This window comes from Thunnus maccoyii, chromosome 1 (genome assembly GCF_910596095.1).
Source record: "Thunnus maccoyii chromosome 1, fThuMac1.1, whole genome shotgun sequence".
NCBI lineage: Eukaryota > Metazoa > Chordata > Actinopteri > Scombriformes > Scombridae > Thunnus > Thunnus maccoyii.
In genome coordinates, this window is record NC_056533.1 from 2,956,440 (window position 1) to 2,978,178 (window position 21,739).

A 21,739-nucleotide genomic window follows, 5' to 3' on the forward strand; every position below is an offset into this window, starting at 1 on the left:
AACACAGAAGAACATGTAATCGGATTCCCTGCAAGACTGTTTTCAAGAGATCATTTTTACAGGTGATGACATTTTATCAAACTGGAGACTAAGAACTCTACTTTCGCATGGAGGTGCCACTGTTGCTAAGCCAAAGGTTCCTGTTGCACAGAGACTAACTTACACTATATTGATCTGAATATAAGACAACCCTAATTATAGGATGACCCCAGCCTTTCTGAATTTAAATGCATTTGACACCGTTTAAATGCTCCTGTAAGATTTAATTCTAAAAATACAGCAAATCAATAATAATAAATCTACAAATATTTGAATCAAGTTATTTTAATGAAATACTGTTGACTATAGCCTAGCTGCCTTTTTTAATTCCATTATGTGATCTCTAACAGAATCAGCTTTAAATGATGAATTAATGTATTAACCAACCATCATGAGCCATCAGGGAAACTCCCTTTAATGACAACCCTAACCCAATCATTTTAACCAAGATAAAATAATGATTATTTGTTATCGTTCAACAACTTATCCAATGAGTCTCAGTCCTGGATGTGCTTTCGAAGCCTTGTGGGAGCTGTAATTAATGAATGCTAACAAAAGTATTAAAGTTTTATCTTTATTAAAATGATGAGGTGCTTGGCTTTTACTATCCAGTGCAGCACTAGATACTCATGTAGCTTAGAATATGGACTCAAAACTTCAGAAACAGGTTTAAGCTCTTCAGGAAGACAGCATTGAAAACCCTTTGAGTTACAGAAAATAGTAAGAAAAGCTAGCTTAGAGACTGAGTAGAATTCTGCTCTCTATAAGTCAGTGTTAATGTCATAAATAAAAAGTACGGTGAAAAATGTTCATTGATGACCTTCTTTCACAACAAAAACAAGACTAATAATTGAAAACGAAGTTTATTCAAATGTTTTCATTTTTTGTCAATGAATAAAAACTAAACGATGTGAAAGAATGGACAAATTAACTAATTACTGCATCTGTGGAATCACACACTGCAGCTGCTGATTTCCTCCAGCAGCCAATAATATCTATTTTCTAGAAGTTGCACTACCGTTAATAAGAAGCATTTTGCATTCAGTAACATCTCTGTCAGTAAGTTATCTGATGTTAGCGCTTCTTGTAAGAAACAGACTTATGGACTCATCGACAATCCTCTGAGAATTAGACAAGAAACAGCAACAAAACAACTAGAAACAAATTAGGAAAACATGCAGGCAGCATGCCGATGTTTATAAAAAGGTAAGCTAACGTAACATTATCAAATGCTGTGGATGTGGATGTAATGTTGTAATGTGAACAGGTGACTGGATGATCAGCTGCTCGGCAGTGGAGAGCACAGGCAGCTGTGCTAATGCTAATGCTAGGTGAGCAGGGACGTTCTGTTCAAACACGCACAGTTTACTGAGGAGAGTCAGTCTGTTGGATTACTGCAGAGCACATTCCAAGCGGCAACCTCTGGGACTGAAAAATGAAGCCAATGCGGAAGTGCCAAAAACTGCAGTTCCTTGAATGGCCACTTGAGGCTCCAAAAGTGAGTCAATCCCCATAGACCCCCATGTTAAAATGCCCAACTTTACAGCAGAAATAAACATGTTTACAGCCTGGTACAAAAAACGGTTTTGGTCTCTGTAGTTAATTTCCCCTTTCATGACAACTGTACGGAGGGTGAATTTTTTTATAACTCACCCGTTTAAATTTTATTAAGCCGTAAAGTTATGCATAATGAAGGACATGGCTGCTTTGAATGACAAGTCCGCCAGCTGCTAGGTGGCTTGTTGCAGCCATTCGGCCCGCCTCTTTGCCCATTTTTGATTGGCTGGGAGTTAGGCAGCGTCACACACTGCCAAGATGGCGACGGCCGGAGCGGCTCACTTTGAGCTTCAAAACCGCTCTTCAGAAACCAACGGGTGACGTCACGGTAACTACGTCCATATTTTTATACAGTCTATGGGACGCACATGCAGACTGACAACACAATATTTACTCTTGCCACCGGTTTCACATTGTTCTGCTGATCAACATTTGATGGCAGTAATTCACAAAGAAGCGTAACAATGCACCTGCATATGCAGTGAAGAAGACTGCTGGCTGTATGTAAACAACATATTTTTTATAGATTTTACATAAGAAGGAAATGCATTGAACACATTATTTAGACTACACAATAGGGTTTGGTGAGAAACGCTGAATATAAACATAACTCTTGTTTGTTTACATGGAACTCCACAGGGCACCTTTAAAGGCCTTTAAAGGATAAATCTCAAATAACACAAAATCTTGTCCCATGTTAAAATGTCCAACTTTACAACAGCCTGGTGTGGTTTTGGTCTCTATAGCTAATTTCCCCTTTCATGACAACTGTATGGAGGGTGAATTTTTTTATAACTCACTCATTTAAATTTTATTAAGCCGTAAAGTTATGCATAATGAAGGACATGGCTGCTTTGAGTGACAGGTCCGCCAGCTGCTAGGTGGCTTGTTTCAGCCATTCAGCCCGCCTCTTTGCCCATTTTTGATTGGCTGGGAGTTAGGCAGAGTCACGCACTGCCAAGATGGCGACCGCCGGAGTGGCTCACTTTGAGCTTCAAAACCGCTCTTCAGAAACCAACGGGTGACGTCACGGTAACTACGTCCATATTTTTATACAGTCTATGGCACAGTCACATGGACACTGTGTGTGTCAACAAGTAAACACTGACTTTTACTCTAACCTTGTGATGGACAAAAACAACATCTGTCACCATGGTGACTGCACGCAAGAAAGATGGCGGCAGCTGCATCCTCAGAATGCTTTGTAAGCATAAAAATTAAAAATGCATGACAAGTAGTTAAAACTTCAAAGTAGTCTGATACCGTTGCGATTAAGCTAATTTTTTAGAGCAAAACACCATCTTTGTCTCCATGTTCCTCCACTGCAACTTAGCAAGAACAACAACAGGGAATTTTGTACTGTAAAGGCTGTAACTGGAAGAAACCCATTCTGACTGCTGAAACCTCATATAAGCTTCAGCTGACCTTTAGAATGCATTTTTACACATAACGGATTATGAATTTTGTCTCCCATCTCTTCCATTGGAGTTGCACTAGAAAGGAAACTCTTCATGGCCAGTATGAAGAGTGAATAATTACAATAACCAGTAACTCTTTCTATGTACATATGGTACTTGAGAATTGAATAAGACAGACTTGTTCTAAACTCTGATATGATCCAAAAAGTGCTTGGACATAGATAGCAGTGTGGACAGTGGATGCTGCTCTATACATACTACATCGGGTGTCTGCATACAGTCTTGAGAACAACGGCTATGCACATGTGGAAAGTATAATCTGTCCTTTAGTAATACTTTACTCCAGATTTGAGAGTGGGGACAGACATAGATCTAACACATGGACACTAATTCAACATACACACTCCGCACAACACATAACACATAATCAGCTTGATGATGAGGCTTGAGAAAAAGTTCACACTTTCACACATTACTAAAGAGACCACATACACACAGTGTGATGGTGATAACAGAGACAAGCTTTTGCATGTGTGAACAATTATCCAGCACAAGTGTGTAAAGCAGCAACACTGTGAACATTCTATGTGGCCAGACAATAAACTACCACACTATCTATTAATGAATTATTATGTTCATAGGGTAGAATTGGCAGTGACACCTGAAGATTTCCCCCAAATTAAAATTTGATCCCAAGAACCTCCTGTAATATGTCACAAAGAAAAATGAGCTGCTTCCCAGTTTTTTTTTTCACAGACATGAGTGAGTTAAATCTAAAGGATCATAGCTGAATGGACCATTTGAAAATTAGGGTTTCTAATAAACCCACATTAATGGCATAATTCTATACAGCTCAGTAAGGTAGATGATCTAATTGGACGCAGGGTAGAATGCTTCTCAAACGGCCAGACAGTGCCAAAAGTCAAAGAGATTTTTGGATATTTTTCAGTTAATGGCTCACTTAATCGGTCCACTCAGATTCAGCTGACAAAGCAATTCTTTGTGTAACAAACTGCAGTGGCTACTAACAAGCCTGGAGAAATTGTTTACCAACACACTAAATTCCATTTCAAGCCTCATTTTCATCTTAATGACTTTCAGAGGCCAACAATTTAGGGGGTGTTGTGGAGCATTAGTCAATACTGAGCGGTGGGGACAGAGCTCTGCGGGCTCACCTGTTGTTCGGATGCTGTGATTACTGACTGACATTCTCAGGATGTCTTGCTCCTGAAAATGAGGGTGGTGTGTGTGTGGTGGGGAGATGAGGGTTTGGTAGGGTGAGGCAGTCCTGCATAACATGATTATACTGATTTTTTTGTTTGTTTTGTTCGTCAAATAAATAATTGAGTGGGATCCTTTGATTAGAGTCGACCCTTGTACTAGTATGGACTAAGGATCTGTGACACTGCTTTGGAGGAGATACACCTGATTGAACACCTACTTTACGGCCTTTCAATGATGCATTATCGTCTTATTTATCCTTTTGAAAGTAACACAAGCTTCTACAAGGAATAACTGCTGCCAAAGCGCTGCTTCACAGCTTCACTAGCTTCACATTGGCAATCTCCTCACTAAGCCACAAAAGCCCAGTAGATTAACACTCATTATGAACTATCTGTGCCAAGGATAATGGCAACATCTCCTTGAAGAGCTGCAGAAGTTTGTCAGTAATGCTCTCTAGTCTCTTACCCAGCACCTCAGCGGTGGCCATGATGTCGCAGGTATACATGGCAGCCATGAGTCTCTGGGGCTGAGCCTGGAAGGCGTGACGGCATGCCTCCTTCATGGCAGCAATCAGCTGGCCCGAGACAGGGCCGTAGCAGTCTATAGAGGTAACCTCTGGCCTGCGTCTGGCCTGGCTCGGCCCTTCTGCCGTGGCCTCCGCTTGTGCAGATGTCTCACTGCCTCCTGCTGCTTTGTTGTCTGCTAAAGCCTCATGGGATACCAGGTCCTCCTCCAAGGAGTCCTGATGCTGCAGTGGGGCTGAAGACTGAATGTCCCACCTCACTACGGAAAAGCAGACTCCCATCAGGGGCTCCTCACACATAGGCCCTGACAGGGTTGCTAGCTGGAAGCCACTGACGATGCTGTTGTCAAAGTCTCGTAGAACAGGGGCCTGAGATCCAGCCTCAGCAGCTTTATCTCCCTTGCCCAGACACTGCCACACAGAGGGCCGCTGGTAGCCCTCCACACTGTTCAGCAGAATGTTGGGGCCATACCTGAAAACATTAATAGTAACGTGGTAAGTAACACTTTACAAGGTACGAAAAATAATTCATTTGAATACATACACCAGGAACACAGCACAGCCTGCCTTAAGACAAAATATCATTTTAAATGAACACTAAAAAGTGCTACATTTTCACAATTATTTTCTTTACCTTCGCAGGAAATAGTACATTTCTACTTTTACCTAAAAGCTGCATTAATTTATATTTTTTGGCCACTTGGACAAGAAGCTGTAATTACAACACTGGCATATTTTCACAAACAGCTTTCTATTCAAACATCCAGCAGACACAGAGCAACATTAGAATTCATTTGTTTGTGTTTGTGTCCACCTGATGAATGAAAGTCCAATATTCACTCTCCTTTTAGTTCTGTTTTAGGTCTTTACCATTTCCTGAGAAAAAAAATGTATATAATAGTTATATTAATTATACAATTAGTTTCTTTACTTGCTGAATTCTCCACTATGTTCACTAGTTAGTCTCTTATACCCTATTCAGACCAACCCAGTTTTTAGAGCTTTTCCACTGAAAACAGGTTTCTAATTAAAATTTAATTTAATATGCTTATAAAAACAGGTTAAATTTGGAAAAAATGCCTGGTTCTTTCTGCAGCTGAAGTAAATAAAGGCAAACATTCCTTTAGGAAAAGGTCAGCCTACTCTGCTCTGTTCTCTGTTTTTCTAATCATTAATAGAATGTTACATTCCATGTGAACCAACGTCCATGTCACTACAGTCAGTGTCAGACCTGCGAGGCCCAAAGGCCCAGATACGCTCCACAGCATTCCTCCACTTCCTCCCCTGCAGCAGGCTCTCCAGCTGGGCCTTGAGTCCAGTGATGGCTTCCAGGGTCCTGAGGCTGACCTCCAGACTCCTCCCTTCCCTCAGGGATATGTTGACCTGCTCTAGAGTCCGAATCAACTCTGAGCTACTCTCCAACAGACTGGTCACCTCTGACAGGACAAACAATATCATCCACAAAGCTATTAGGAATGGTGGAATTAAGGTATGAGACACTTCACACCTCTGTAGCTCAAGTCTTCATTATGGTTTCCATTGTTTAAGAAAATATGTTAAATTAAAATGTAAAATTAGTTTTACTTCAGTGGCCCTTTACCTGGTCTCCCTGACACAGTGGGCTGGTTTTCTACCAAAACGCATCATTAACAGCATTCACCAGGATCTTTGGTATATATGTTACTCCATGATTTGCTGGAATAAAACCCAGCAGGGCTCAGGTGCATTCATAGGACAGTCTATAAATACAGAGGAGTGACAAATTAAATGAAAAACTGGTACAGGTCTGAATGCTTGACCCTTACAGTGAGGGGATTTGGTGGCTTTGTTATGCTTTGGGGGGCATTTTGCTGGCATGGTTTGGGTCCACTTGTCCTCTTAGAGGGAGGGGTCACTGCAAATCAATACAAAGTTGTTGTGAGTGATCACCTTTATCCTATGATGAAACATTTCTATCCTGATGGGAGTGGCCTCTTCCAGGATGACAATGCCCCAATTCACAGGGCACGAGGGGTCACTGAATGCTTTGATGTGTATGAAAATGATGTGAATCATATGCTATGGCCTTCACAGTCACCAGATCTTAATCCAATTGAACACCTATGGGAGATTTTGCACTGATGTGTTAGACAATGCTCTCCACCACCATCATCAAAACACCAAATGAGGGAACATCTTTTGGAAGAATGGTGTTCCTCAGCCTTGGCATTGATTCTACAAGTCTCTGGAACTCTTCTGGAGGGCCTATAGGGGCTATGTTTGACAATTGTTGTAATTTTCTGAAATAGACAAACTGACAATGATACCCACTTCACACAGTAATTGCCCAAGTGTGTGGATTCATCGTGTCTTGCCCCTCCCTATGACGGTTGGTTTTGCCCCAGCTTGCACTGAGGCATTTATAGACAACTATAAACACTTTTGCTTTCAGACATAGTCGGATGACACAACGTTCAACCTAGTTTGTTTTAAAGCATACTGAGGCCTTTAGCCAGCTTTGTGTAGGTCCACATCTTACCCTGTGGCAGGGGGATCGCCTGGACGCTGACAGTGGCTAGTCTGTTGGGAGTGGTGAGGGTGACCAGACCACTGGGGTCCACATGCAAAGTGTCAGACGAACGACCCTGAGAGGCCTCTTCTTTCACCTAGAAATACATATACATACACCGACATATCTGAAAACCAATACTTTGTACTGAGAAATGATGATTTACTGTTAATGTTAAAGTGTTTATGATTGTAACAGTAAATCCAACAAATCTGCTTTTTCTAATTGCCCAATTCTCTTAATGACTCCACTCTGTTAATGTAAAACATTTCACTTCATCACACCATCTGTAAAAGACATCATCTGCTGTGTTCCATTTCCCAGAAAAGACTTAGCAGACAAAAAATACTGAACAGAAAACAGAAGCTTTCATGAACTGGGTAGAGGTTGACGTGGACTACAGTAAGATGACTGTGGGGTTGACTCACCTGGTGAATGATGGCTAGTTTCTGCTGCTTGCCCATCTCTTCATTTACCATGTCCACTTTTGGAGGACGTACCACTGTTTCTCTAAATGGAATGATGGGCTTGGATGCAGTGATCTCAATTTTAGCAAATCTGCAAAAAAACAAATGAAAATCCTGTTACTAATGACATATAGTGATGACAGATGATGCTGTCTCCATTGTCCAAAGCCAGCTTCATGCCAGCTTGACATTCTCTCGCATTATATTCATGTATAATACACAAAAGTAACTTAAGATATAACTTGAGAACTAAGAGTGAAATATAGACCAACAGTTTACAGTCATGCTAGCAGCTCTTCGAGGTTGTACTTAGGCACAGCAACTCTTTTTGAGCTAAGTTTGTTTTGATTAATCATTTAAGTCATTTGTCCAGCTAAAATGCCAAATTATTGCTGATTCCATCTCTCCAATGTGATAATTTGATACAGTATATTTCTTTTTATATTTTTATATTTCATTTATCATACAGAGTATTAAACTGAATGTCTTTGGGTCTTGGAGTGTTGGTCAGACAAAACACGCAATTTGGGAATTTGTGACAGGACTTTTTCCAATATTTTCTGACATTTTATGGACATAATGATTAAGACTATATTATCCAGCATAATCAGCAGATTAATCAATAATGAAAATAATTCTTAGATGCAGCAGTAAGGTAATGTTCACTATCTTAGTTTCATAAACCAAAGTATGGGACAGTGACATTCTGGAGTGGATGATGGTGCTAGATGAATAATCAGAGGATTATCAAAGTAATTAGGATACAATGTCTGGGAACCATGACCAATAAGAAAATGCTCCTATTCCCATTTTTAGTACAGACTCTACAGCTGTGAAAGCTACTGCTAGCTTTGGCAAATAGTCCTGGACTGAAATGAGCTGGAAGACAATTTTAAGAGAAATTTCTAGCAAACACACTTGGGATTTGGAATCAAGTTTATATCTCATTTATTGTCACAGTTATGAGTAAAAAAAGAAAGACATCAAAACCAAAATTGAGTCAACTTTTCTTTGCCCAAAGGCTTATCTGTGTTTTCAATATTTTCTAAATTTGGTCCATTGTTTCTGAGATGTTCTGCTGACAGAAAGAGTAAATGGGGTCAACCTTCTATTCAACGGTAACAAGATTCAAGATTTAGCTTATTGTCATTTTCTTGTGTACTTGCATACATCAAAAAAAAAAATCTGAAATGCTGTTCTTCCCAGCCCACAGCAGTGCAACAACAGAAAGAATAAAGACATACATCTAAAATTTCCCTTAAAAAAAAAAAGATAAAAACATAAATTCCAAGAGAAAAAAAACAAAAAAGAATGAACAGTTAGCAGCAGAGTGCATTAAAGAGCATTTATAGAAAAAGTGCATATTTCAGTTTATTGTGACAATTGGTACACTGGATGAGTCCTCTCTGGTACAGCTCCAGGCAAAGCTGTGGTCTCCTTTGGATCCACTGGGTGTAGTAAACCAGGCTCACTCAGCTGATTTAGCTCTCCCAGCTAGTATTTTTCATAAAAGTCTTTGTTATGAATGTCCAAAAGAAACTGATGATCATAGACATATTTCCCTTGCACTCCACACGATGACACAGACGTAGACATAGACATGGATAAAGACACTGCACAGTCAGAATTAGCAGAGGCAGCCGCAAATGCTGGTTGCACCGCCATCACACCAGTTCAAAGAATGCTACCAACAAGGACCCTTTAATTTCTCTTCTTGTCTTCTCAAAATACCTCTTCTGTTAGCTTCCACAGTGCGGTTTCTTCTTTGGAATGTTGGTAACAGTGGCAGGTTGACACCATTTCAGATATATGAGTGAGCTTGTCTTTTTTATGTCCTGAATAAAAAGACACATTAAAGTGCTGAAAGCCATACGGAGACCTAAATTAATATATTTTGCCTCTGCTGAATCATGTTCTTGCTGTGTGTCTGTTTTAAATCTATCCTGGAGGAGTCATGGCCTTATAAACAACACAGAGGATGGTTGAATATAATCCACATGTGACGCTGTAAATATTAATATGAGCAATAATACATTGTTGGAGGAGGGCTTCAAACCTCTACTGAAATTCTGCCACCTCGGTCTGCACAATCCATTGATAAACAGTGTGCACAGGCGTAAGAAGTGCCCACATAATTACATCAGCTGTTAGGTAAATGTTTTTTTTAAACATGAATAAATGCATCTACTGTCAAGAGCATGACCTATTACAAGACAGTTTCAGGTCAATTGGGTAGGATGATGCTTCAACCTGCATAATTACTTAACTTGCAGGTCAAAGCACTTTAATATTTTACTTCTGTTTAAATAATTGAAAAATGTTTTTCTGAATCTAGAGAAACTGCAGTTAAAGCTCCATTGTTGTCCAAAAACTATTAAAAACACATCAGTGAGCCACATTGTCGCACTGGGTGACATGTTCCTTCATTACCAGGAACACACACACTGTAGTTTATTTTGACTTAATCCCACTCACACCATTCTGCTGCCAGAAATACTCACTAGAGCACCAAATGTGCATAAATCCACCAATGAAAATAGCCCCCAACAAATGTATTTCCTCCTGTTTGAGTAACATTTGCCAAAAACTAGTGATTAGCTGTTTTAGGAAATTACTGATGCATGTCTTCAGTAAACCAGTGGGCTTGAGGCTGGAGGCCAGAGAAAGGGTGTGGAAGTCTAATAATATTACAGATGGACTAACACATAATGATACTGGCAGCCAAATCCTTAAAATCCAAGCATATTATTGACTGAAATGTATTTATCTGACAGCATTTTAAAGCTCCTTGATATTAACTTATCCTAAAAGACAATACAAACAAAACAACTACACTGTTTGCAGTCAGTGTGCCTTGGATTATAGTACCTATACAAAAAAAGCACATTGGCTCTCCACGCGGGAGGGAACAACCACACTGATTAAGCTGTCCTTCTAACTACCTGTCTGTCTGCATTATAAGCTTTACTGAGCAACACATACGCTTCTTGGCTGACCTCGGGTCCACTGGGTCATTCTAAAAAAATCTCTGTGTTTACATTCGTATTAAGGTGGTGCAGACGCAGGGCCGAGACAGCATTACTTACAAACACAGACGAATACATGCTCATTTAATCCAGTGAGATGTCGCGTCAGAAAACAGGGCATAAACCAGGTAATCCCAGTCACTCACTGTCCCTGCTGCTGACCTGTCCTCCCTTTCTCACTCAGTTAATTATGATTTTAAATTAATCAAAATCACTATTAAGTTCCATGGAGATGATTCTCACTAGTGAGGGGGGAACTTGCAAAGGGTCATGAAAACTGTTTATACTGTAGGTAGCAGGATTCTCATTTCTATCTGAACGTTGCTTTTTCTGGTTAAAGTAACAAACACTGGTGGTGGATTAGATCAGCTGCTGCTAATAAGCGTTAATTCTATAACAGCTAAAATGAAAAGTGTGTCTGTTCTCTGGTTAATGTGCTCTCTGCAGCTGCTATCTGTATTCAGACAAAGATTGTCTGTCAGTGAAAAGACACATCACTCTGTAACCCCACTGTACGACCACAAGTGGACTGTGTGTGTACAGCGGTTCAACAGGGACCGACAGAGTGGAGGCTCTTGTGAGGAGAAATGATCAGCTGATCACTTCACGTTAATTTAAGAATCTCCCAGTTAAATTTGGATACATATCAGCATTTTTAATCTGATCAGCTTCATAGTGCTCTAACAGTATTTAGAGTAAGTCACATACAAGAATACAGATACAGAATGTGTCAGATACATTTAATGAATGTTTCATATATTATGCTGCTCATTTCATCTTCAGGTTGTGAACATTAATTGGGCTGCCACTAAAAACAGTAGTGTTTATATCTTTCAGATATCTTTCAGTTGTAGTTATTTTTGCCTTTTTAACCAGCAAATTGAATTTAATTCAACTCACTTTAATGACCACATAGCTGAACTGTGAGCTTCACAAAATAATGCACAGATTGGTTGAATTTGCTTGATGGCAAAATGTCATGTTCCTGGATGGACTGAATTATCAATCAATCAATCAATCAATCAATCAATCAATCAATCAATCAATCGCACCACTGAGCACTGTTTCTGATTACCTGGCACCTGACCCCTTTCTGAGAGACAAAGAGACAGAGAGAGAGAGAGACAGAGAGAGAGAGATAATCCCCTCAGAGTGCTGGAGCTGTGATGTCACAGTCTCGTGCTCGCTTGAGTGGCTGAACAGTTCTGACCTCATTCTGAGCGTGACACACTGCCGGTCAGGCTGCTTGCCAGAGATGTGACAAAGGGCTCAGACAGCCATCAGCAAGCCAAAGAGCCAACCAGTCACCTAACCAGCCAATGAACCAACCAATCAGCTAGTCAGCACGCTAGCCAATCAGCTAGCCAACCACTCGGTCAACCAATTAAGAAAGCATCCAATAGGCCATCAAGTCACATCACCGGCCAACTAGCCAGCAAGGCAATATTCAAGTTATCTAGCGAGCCATCAAACCATCCACCCTGTGAGCTAAGTAGCCAGCCAGCTGGCCAGCCCCCGTGCTCTTCTGCCATCTCTGTCCCAAGCTGTCTGGCCTGGATCTAAACATAGCAACAGCATTACACATGGCCTCCTTTCTTCAGCTAAAATCCCAGAAATACAGAGCAACAGGCTGCAGAGAGGAATCCTCATCCAGTGTTTTGCTAAACACTGACATGACAGGGGCTTACTCCCAAATCATGCCCAAAATAACTCCAGGAACACAGCTCTTCAAAGTATTTAAAAAGGATTATAATTTGTATCCTATTTTCATCTGTCACTTATACTGAGTGAAATAACAACAACTACACATTGTAATCAATGCAATATCACAGTCATGTAATAAATTCTACTTTTGTGGGGTTTTTTTTTATTATGACACTGTGTCAGAGTGGTGTTGATTTAACTCTATAGGGTGTAGTTTGTGCTGTTGTATTACACTGCATAACATTGTGAGGTGATTTTTAATGTTTTTGCTCCTCCATATATAAATGAGGTTAAAATATTGGAAAAACTTTTAGGTATATTATAGTATTCAGTCCAATACAACACAAGCACAAAATACAGCCTCTATGGACCTGTGCAAACAGAAAAATGATGTAAGCTTGTATTCACTGCTGTGTTGTACTGCATTGTGCTACATCTTTTAGATGTGTCTACTTGCCTGGTTAATCAGTGCACATTGATATTTAGGTTTACAAACCAATGTTTGTGGGTGTTTGTGTGTCCATGCTGTAGTACGCAGATGAAATGTTTTAAAAAAAATTTTCATTAAAAAACTGCAACATAAATCATAACATGATGGCAATCACAAATTGTAAGTTATTACAATATGTCCTCAACATCTTACTACATTATCAGTTTATAAAGGCGTCACCTTGGGCTCTGAAAAATTGTAATTGGAGTTTTTAGCCATGCTAGTATTGCAGCTCTATGGATCGCAATGTCTGTCTGTCACTCAGTGCACCACTTTAACCCAGACTGAAATATCTCAACTACTGGATGGATGGCCATCAAATTTTCTTCATATATCCATGGTCCCCAGGTAATGAATCCTACTGCCTTTGGTGATCCTTTGACTTTTCCTCTGGCATCAGGTTAATATTTGTGGCCTTGAGTGAAATGTCTTGACGACTATGGATTGCAGATATTCATGTCCCCCTAAGGATGAATTTTAATAATCTGAATGATCCCTTCACTTTTGTTCTCGCCATCATCAGGTCAAAATTTTTATTTGTGCAATGGTTTGTGACCAAACACCTGCAAAACTGATGACATTCCCATCAGCTTCAGCTGTACATTGTGTTTAGTGCTAATAAGCTTTTGCTGCTTCTTTTTTTTAAGCAATCTTCCTGTTTTTGTCTTTTCATCTCTTCCCACTCCTCTATGTAAGTTTACTGACTCCCACTGTATTCATTTTACAAACTTCTCTGTAAACAAAGATTATGAATATTTACCAAGTTACAGATGACCAAATTGTTTTCTAGGTCAAGAGTTTATTTGTAGCCTTATTAAATGCTTTGGAATGTTATTACAGTATTTCTGTTTCTGCATCCCTACACACAAATCTAAACTGCTCCATTAAAGCTCTTCTTCCTTCACACAATGTGCTTTATAGACAGTTTCTGTCACTGATTCTGTAATTAGCTGTTGTCTTAATGAATCAAATGTAATAACAAACAGACTTTTATTTGTTGGACTTTGTTGTAATTTGACTTGATTGAGAATAGAGTTTTATGCCTTACTGGGTCTATCAGCTTAAATGTCAATGTAAAATGTTACTGTAGGTTTAAATTTAGGTAGGAAAGCACAGCCTGAATCTTACAGCCGACTATATAAGTGTGTGTGTTTATGTGTGTGTGTAAAAGTACACAAATGCCAGCCATTTGTAGCAAGATGTGTTTGACTTTGTTCTGCCCACGCCTGTCTGCTACAGGTTCTCTGTATCATTCCTTCTTTTTTCACTTTTTCCCTCCTCTCTGCATTCTCCTCCTCTACTCTTTTGGACTTGATTGTGTGTTTCTTTGAGGCTGACATGTGCTTGATTTCAACCCCATGAAATTAGTTTGTGTGTCTTCGCTTCATGCTCAATGCCAAACTGCTCACAGATACAAGGCTTCAGTAATTACTAAGTGTAAAAAGAACACCAGCAGGAGAAATGTGCTGTATCAGTGTTCTTGAGTTATATGTGTGTGTGTGTTGAGATTTGAACAGGATGATGCTTATGTGTGTGTTTGTAAAAGGACAGACCAAGCACCCACTTTGTGCCATAAAGCGTATAAGACAAAGTTGTTTCAGAAACCTCCTGATAATAAATGGAACAACTTCCATCTACCTACTCGCCAAAAGACTTGAGAAAACAGGGTTATGAATGTGGATACAGTTGTAACAGATCTCAGGTCATCAGGCAGTTTGTTGACTGAAGAAGCTAAAAGTGCCTTCATCAGATCTGGATCTTATTCTAGGTCCAGTGAGAAAACCAAAAGCTGGTGACCTGAGAGCTCTGACTGGACTGCAGTCAGTGAGGAGGTCAGAAATATACTGGGGGACCACAAAATAAGTGCTACAAGTAGAATTTTGAAGTTGATTCTGTATTGCACTAGGTGCCAAAGAAGTGATTGAAATTCTTGAGTAATGTGTTGGTTTTTGCATATATGAATGATGGCTCTGAATGAGCTGGAGCCTTCCTATTGTTTGTTTGGGTGAACCAGCACTGTTACAGTAATCTAACATGGTTGAGATGTATGCATGAACCAGCTTCTCTAAGTCAGCTTGAGAAATAAATCTTAATAAGTTTTTCCAGTGATAAAAAGCTGTCCTGGTTAAAGGGGACCTATTATGCTAATTTCCGGCTCTATATTTTCATTTTTGGAGTCCACTAGAGTAACTCTGCATGGTTCACAATTAAAAAAAAAAAACACTCCATCTTACACTGGCCCTTTATGCAGCCCCTTGGTTGAGTATCTGTCTCTTGTCAGGCAGTCATCGAGGGGCAGCTGTATCAGAGTTAAGTTACTGCTGATGCAAACCCAAAATTTCCTGCTTTTGCTGCTCTATATTAAAAGCTTTTAAATGACTAAATAATGGGAGACTTTTATTGTGAAGAATTTACAGGAAATTAAACATGTTACTCACTGAATTAGCAGAGCTTCATTAGCGGTGCTCCATTAGCAGAGCTTCATTAGCGGTGCTAAAAACCAGGCGACACAACAGCATAGGGAGATATTTGGAGCTCTTTGTTCAGCGGATCAGTTAGAAATAATGCAGGGAGGAATAGTACAAACAGAACCAGCCACAGCGATGATGATGTTTGATTATGAGCTGCAGATGACCAGCACACCTCCAACAGGTAAACAAATTATTTTACCTTGCCGTGCTGTGTAATGGAAAAACACTGTGTGCTTGACTCCAGACATGGCTCGGCATGACTAAACCAAAACAATGGAGAAACTGGAGAAGGCCGCTTCTGCTGGTGCCATGATCAAGTGCTTCAGGCAGCTGCTGAAAGAATTACCACTGCAATTAACACCAGCAAACACCAACAACCCTCCAAAGAAGACATTGCCTTTGTCAAAGCTGGAGAGAGACCCCAACCCTTAGCCAATAACTAGGACTGGTCTCCTTCCCACAGCCTCTGACTGGCAGCTCAAAGTAAACCTGGGCAAGCAGTTGAGATTTCCAGACCAAATCTGTGACAGAAGCCGGAGAGAAAGTCACTAGGTGGCTATGGATCAAGAGGCGGCTGCTGCTAGGGTGTAAGCTGTGGCATGACCAGCCCTGACTGGGTCACCTGGGTGATGGTTTATGATGTTGAAAGTCCTGAAACACCTGAGAACCCAAGGTGAGTCGCTGATAATGCATCAGTGCATCCAGAAGATCTATCCTGCACCTCTTGGCAAGAGCGTCTACCATTTTATTAAAATCCATGTGTCTGACCAGATATAATGAAATCACCACCGGAATGAAGAGCATGATGCCAGAAATGGCAACTGGCACAAACAGAAATTAAAGATGGGGCCATTATCAGTACAAACCAAAAAGCTAATGAGTACTCTAATAGAATGAGAGTTCCTCTGCAGGGTTTGGGGGAACCTGCCAGAAGGACGTCAATCTCTGAAGCTCTCAACAAACAGTTCTGTGAGACAGAGTGACTTGATGGAAGTCATTCCTGACTAACAGTCATGTTACAGGCCACCTGCAGTTTGCCAAACAGCTATGAAAGCATTCTGAGAGCATGAAGAAAAAGAGTCTCTGAGGTGATGAGACAAAAATTCTGCTCTCTGGCCTGAATGCCAAGTGCTGTGTCTGGTGAAAACAAGGCAGCACTCATCACTGTAGTAATAACATCCTTATGATGAAGCATGGTGGTGGCAGTGACTGGGAGGCTGGCCAGGATTGATGGAACAATAAAAGGAGCCAAATACAGAGAGATCCTTGCTCCATGTAATCCTTAGTTAATGTGTCATTTTGTCTCCGCTCACTTCACACAGAGCTGCATGTCTTTATAGCATTTACAATTGGATTTTCTGTGTTTTTGGTCAATATGGTTGCAAACCAATTATTCAGGCTGCTTGATAATGTCAGGTGAGAGGAGTGTCCGAGAGGTTATCACAGCCGATACTGGTATTGTATACAAGGTTATCTGTATTTTAGAGGATGTCTCAGTTGAAGATTTGCCTAAAAGGCATTTCATTATAATCACTATCATCTTAATGACCTTCAATTAGAGTACATTGTATTGTAGTATTCTCCCATTATTTACAGGCTTATGGCAGAGTAACTGAAAGTCTTAGCTGGGCATTCTTATTTTCATAGCCTCATTTTCATGCCTGATGCTACTCAGAAATTCCACCAGCTGACATGAGAATTGTTCTGTAGAGTTCATATTCTATGACAAAAAAAAGTTTATGCAATATAGCTATTTTATCCACAGGTTTTCAAAACAAAGCAAATATATGTACTGCATGAGTATCAGTCTATAGAGCCTTATTACATTTTTTACAGTGTATATTTTATTATTATTTTCCATTTATCAAACTGTAGATGCTATAAAAGCAATGCAGTCCACACGTTTCATCATTCCCCCCACTCAGACCAAAAAATAAACAAACAAAACAAGACAAAAAACATCAACAAAAAGCAAAAAAAGTGTTTCAATTATATACCATGAGCCAAAATTTAGCTGTTTAAATACTAATTTAAGAAAATTTCTTAAAAAAGAAAGGTTTGAAATTGGCCTAAATTTTTTTTAGCACTAAAGGATCCAGGTTACTTTTCCTTAGGAGGGGATTCACAATAGCAGTTTTCAGTGCCAGGGGGAAAATACCAGTCAATAGGGAATGATTTACAATCAGAACATCATCCTCCAGACAATTAAACACAGTCTTAAAAAAGGTGGTGGGGATAGGGTCAAGTGAGCAGATGGGGGGTTTTAGTTGCATTACTTTGTTCCTGAGCATTTCTTAATCAATATCAGCAAAATCATTCATAGCAGTCTTAGGCAGAGGAAAAATGTCCAAAGACAGGGGCTCACCCACATTCTGTATAACATGTTTAGATCCAACCTGATTTTTGTTATCTTGTCTCTGTAAAATGCTGCAAACTCTTGCACATTTGAGGTGATGAGTGGCTTTTTGGAGCTGGATTTATGAGGCTGTCAATAGTTGATAGACAGTAAAGTGTTCTTTAAAAATGTCACAATGCAGCTTAGTTTTTTCTCCAGTGACGCTAAGCTTTTCTACAGTTTTTCTTTAGCTTAATAATATCCCTAGTTCTCCATGGTGGTTTGTGTTTAGATTTAATCTTCTTATGTTTGGCTGGTGCTATAGCATCAATTGTAGTATTCAGCTTATTATTAAAATTGTTGACTAAATCATCACAAGAGGAAGTAAGGATCTGTGGGGGTATGTTATTAAAAGTTTCTCTGTGCTCATTGTTCAAATCAATTTAAGGTATATACATACAAGCATGATTTGTTATATCACAACTAATTTACCTTACCTATTTAACTTACATAAGTGTAATGAGGAAACTTGAGGCCTCCAGTGCACATACACTTTTCAGTGAAGTCGGAGACATCTTGTATCCAGTAGTTAAACTTCTGTTGGAAATATTGCTATCACTGGAAAGAGCAAGTCATGCTTATTGTGTGTCTGACGTCTGTGCATTCTTATTTCAGTAACTTGTCACGGGTTATAAGCACAACAGTAAAGATAACACTAATGATATTTGACCTAGACAAAGGAAACCCCCCACAGAAATTTTACTTTCTCAAAAAATAAGCAAAATTCAACTGTCACTGAATACAAGAACAATACAATCATACAGTTAGATATTTTCATTACTATCCACCTATAGTGCAGTAGAAATACCTGTATTTAGGATTATAACAAACATTCTTATATTCAGTATCACATCCTTTTGCATAAGCATCATCTAAAATGTCTAAAAGCCTACAAAATGGATCTTTAAGCTGTCTTCTTCAATTCATGACTGAAGTCTGTTTCATAGGTGAAACCAATAAGGGATCAAAGCTTGCACTTGGTTTCATCTGCTTAGTCTGTTCCATGTATCATACCTCTCACTAATGCAACAGCTTTGAGTCACTGACAAAAGTCAGGGCAGAAACATGCACGGATGCACAGACGCACACACACACACACAACTGAAATACACACCATTAACTGTCTAACATAATGTGTTATCATCATTTCAGCAGCAGTGCCTAGAGAGTCACTGCTCTGACTTTGGTATGATTTCTATTTCCCCGCTGAGATGGCAACGGCTGAGATGAATGAACACAGACCCATGGCTTTCCAAAGCAACTGTCTTCATGAATAAATAGATGGTATCAATAAATTGATTACTACATGTTTTTCACAATGCAAACATCCAGAAGCTAATAACATGCTGTCAGACATTGTATGAGACATACAAAACCTGATAAGACAACTTACAGGCAATCTGTGGGATAATAAGGATACTGGATACCGTTTACAAAATCTGCTAACCTCAACCTCAAAGTCATTAAAGACAGTCATGCTAATTACATAAACCAAGTGCCACAGTACTTTGATGGATTACACGAATGACAGTTGCATTATCCTCAAGTCAATACTCTGGGTTTTACCATGCTAAAATATGCAGAAGAGGTTTGGAGGAGGGTCAGGCTGAAGGGCAGAGGAGGTCATCAATCTCTAAGGGGAGTTAACCCCGTCTGCAACCAATGAAACCAGCAGCCTCTCTTAATGTTGCTGAGAACAGAGCCATAGAAGAAGAGGTAATCATTCTTCTAATCATTCTAATCTTCGGGCATGCTGGCCCTGACACCTATGCATCACATACACAGGTATTGCTGGTTGTATATCGGTGAAATTACAAAAGCTCTATCATTGGTGTATTCTGTGTGGAGTGTGTGATTGACCATAGAGGTGATTAATGCAGGCATCTGAAACTGAAGGGGCAAATAAGGTTGTGTCGTTGCCAGTCTGCCTCACATTCTACCTGCCTGAAAGTCTGCTTATCTGCAGGGCTGGGTAAACAAGTAATACAGTAACTACACTGAGTTTAAAAAAAAATCATCAGTAATTTAGCAAATCCTGATTGATACAAAAATGATAAATGTTAAAAAAAAACAGACATTTCATTTTAAAGCTTTAAGACAAAATACTCTGCTTTGATTAATATTTTGTGTCTGGTATGGATTTTATAACCCAGCCACTGGGGATGCACTAGCCAGGGCATTCTTTTGGTGTGTTCACACCAAACGTGAAGCAAATTTTTTGCACAGTGTGATTACTTATAAAGTCAGTATCAGGCGACGTGAATGACCCAAATTACGCAACGTGATTAAGCATCAATCACATATTCACATAAGTTGAAAATATTCAACTTGATCGAAAAATTTGCACGTACTTTGCAGCGTATTTTGTGAAGAGGACCGGACAGACAGAGCTGCTGCTTGCCAACAGACAGCGGGAGCATTTGGAGTCACACCGGGATCTGCTCTGATCCAAGTCATTTACTGGCTGGTGGAGAGCTCAGAATTTATTTTTTAAACTTTTAGGATTAAAAAGTGGATTTATCTTCACTCTCGCTTCTCAACCTATCTGCAGCAGCGAGCTGTGGAGCTGTCGACCTCCACTGTCGGTTATAATGTAATTAGTCTCTCTTCGTTCATGTTGACTGCTGACTGGAGGGGAAATGTAATTAAATGTACTTCATGGACAAACAGAGAGGAGAAAGGAAAAAGAAGAGAGACTGAAGGGAAATAACAGAGAAAACCGAAGCTCCTGGTGAGTTTCAGTCAGAGGTTGAACTGAACGCAAACACACACAAACACACACACACCATCAGACATGGCTGGTGCCTGCCATTGCTCACTAGCTTACGGCTAATGTACAGTAATGTATTCTGGCTGTTTGTGGCAAATAAACACAATGATCCCATGGTCAAACTCGTGCAAGTAACAAGTTGCTTTATGCCGGATAAATGGGGATGGTTGCATCAGAAAGGGCATCCAGCGTAAAACCTATGCCAAATCGAATATGTGGATCATAAATCAGATATGGTCTCATCCATATGTTTAAGATCAGCATGCTAGTCCTATTACTGTGACATCTTACAGAGCACACAAACACCGTAAACATACCTGTCAGGTAAAATGGATCTGTCGCGTCTCTTGTATTCATGGGTTGGTGCTCCTGTCAGTGTTTCAGCCTCCGTGCGAGACCCTTTGGTCAGTAAATTTGTGTTTTTAAAACTTATTTCGGGGTGCACTGACTCTCAGCCCAGCAAGGTACTGAAATTGGGCACCAATAGATCTAACATGAATTGGTACTTGTTAATACCCAAGTAATTTGGTCGGTACTCTTAAAAGTACTGAGTTCGGTACCCAACCCTAGCCACTGGTACTACTGACCAGTAGCTTGCTTGTGGAAACTACACTACTGTTGGGTGAAGAAGGAGGGGAAGAAGGCATGTCAGGAGGCAGCAGGAGAGGAGGAAGGGTAGGAGTGTGGAGGTGAGAGTCAGAACTTTGAATGTCAGCACTATGACTGGTAAAGAGAGAGAGCTAGTTGATATGATGGAGAGAAGGAAGGTAGATACAGTGCTGCTTAAACAAGTTAAACAAAATGATAATGATCCAATGTTACATATTTGTGCATGGCAAAAGAACGTGAACCTCTAGGATTATCAATTCATTTGAATGTGAAATTAGAGTCAGATGTTTCAATCAATGGGATGACAATCAAGTGTGAGTCTGGGAGGCCCTGCCTTATTTAAAGAAGAGACATCTGGGTGTTCACTATCAAAGTCTGAGCTTCACAACACAGGTTTGTGGAAGTGTGTCATGGCTTGAACAAAGGAGATTTCTGAGGGCCTTAGAAGCAGAGTTGCTGACACTCACCAGGCTGGAAAGGGTGAAAAAACCATTTCTA

At 39.9% G+C, this 21,739-nt stretch overlaps 1 protein-coding gene across 2 annotated transcripts in view; it reads right to left on the reverse strand.

Moving 5' to 3' along the window:
- The window catches only part of efl1 (elongation factor like GTPase 1), a 125,942-nt gene that overhangs the window by 20,809 nt on the left and 83,394 nt on the right, over positions 1–21,739 (reverse strand). For both annotated transcript variants that reach the window (XM_042411896.1, XM_042411886.1), the window contains exons 18-21: positions 7,738–7,867; positions 7,280–7,406; positions 5,993–6,197; positions 4,704–5,233 (exon numbers count right to left, since the gene is read on the reverse strand). In XM_042411896.1, the coding sequence (XP_042267830.1) occupies positions 4,704–5,233; positions 5,993–6,197; positions 7,280–7,406; positions 7,738–7,867 (992 nt within the window). The remainder of the gene's footprint in view (positions 1–4,703; positions 5,234–5,992; positions 6,198–7,279; positions 7,407–7,737; positions 7,868–21,739) is intronic.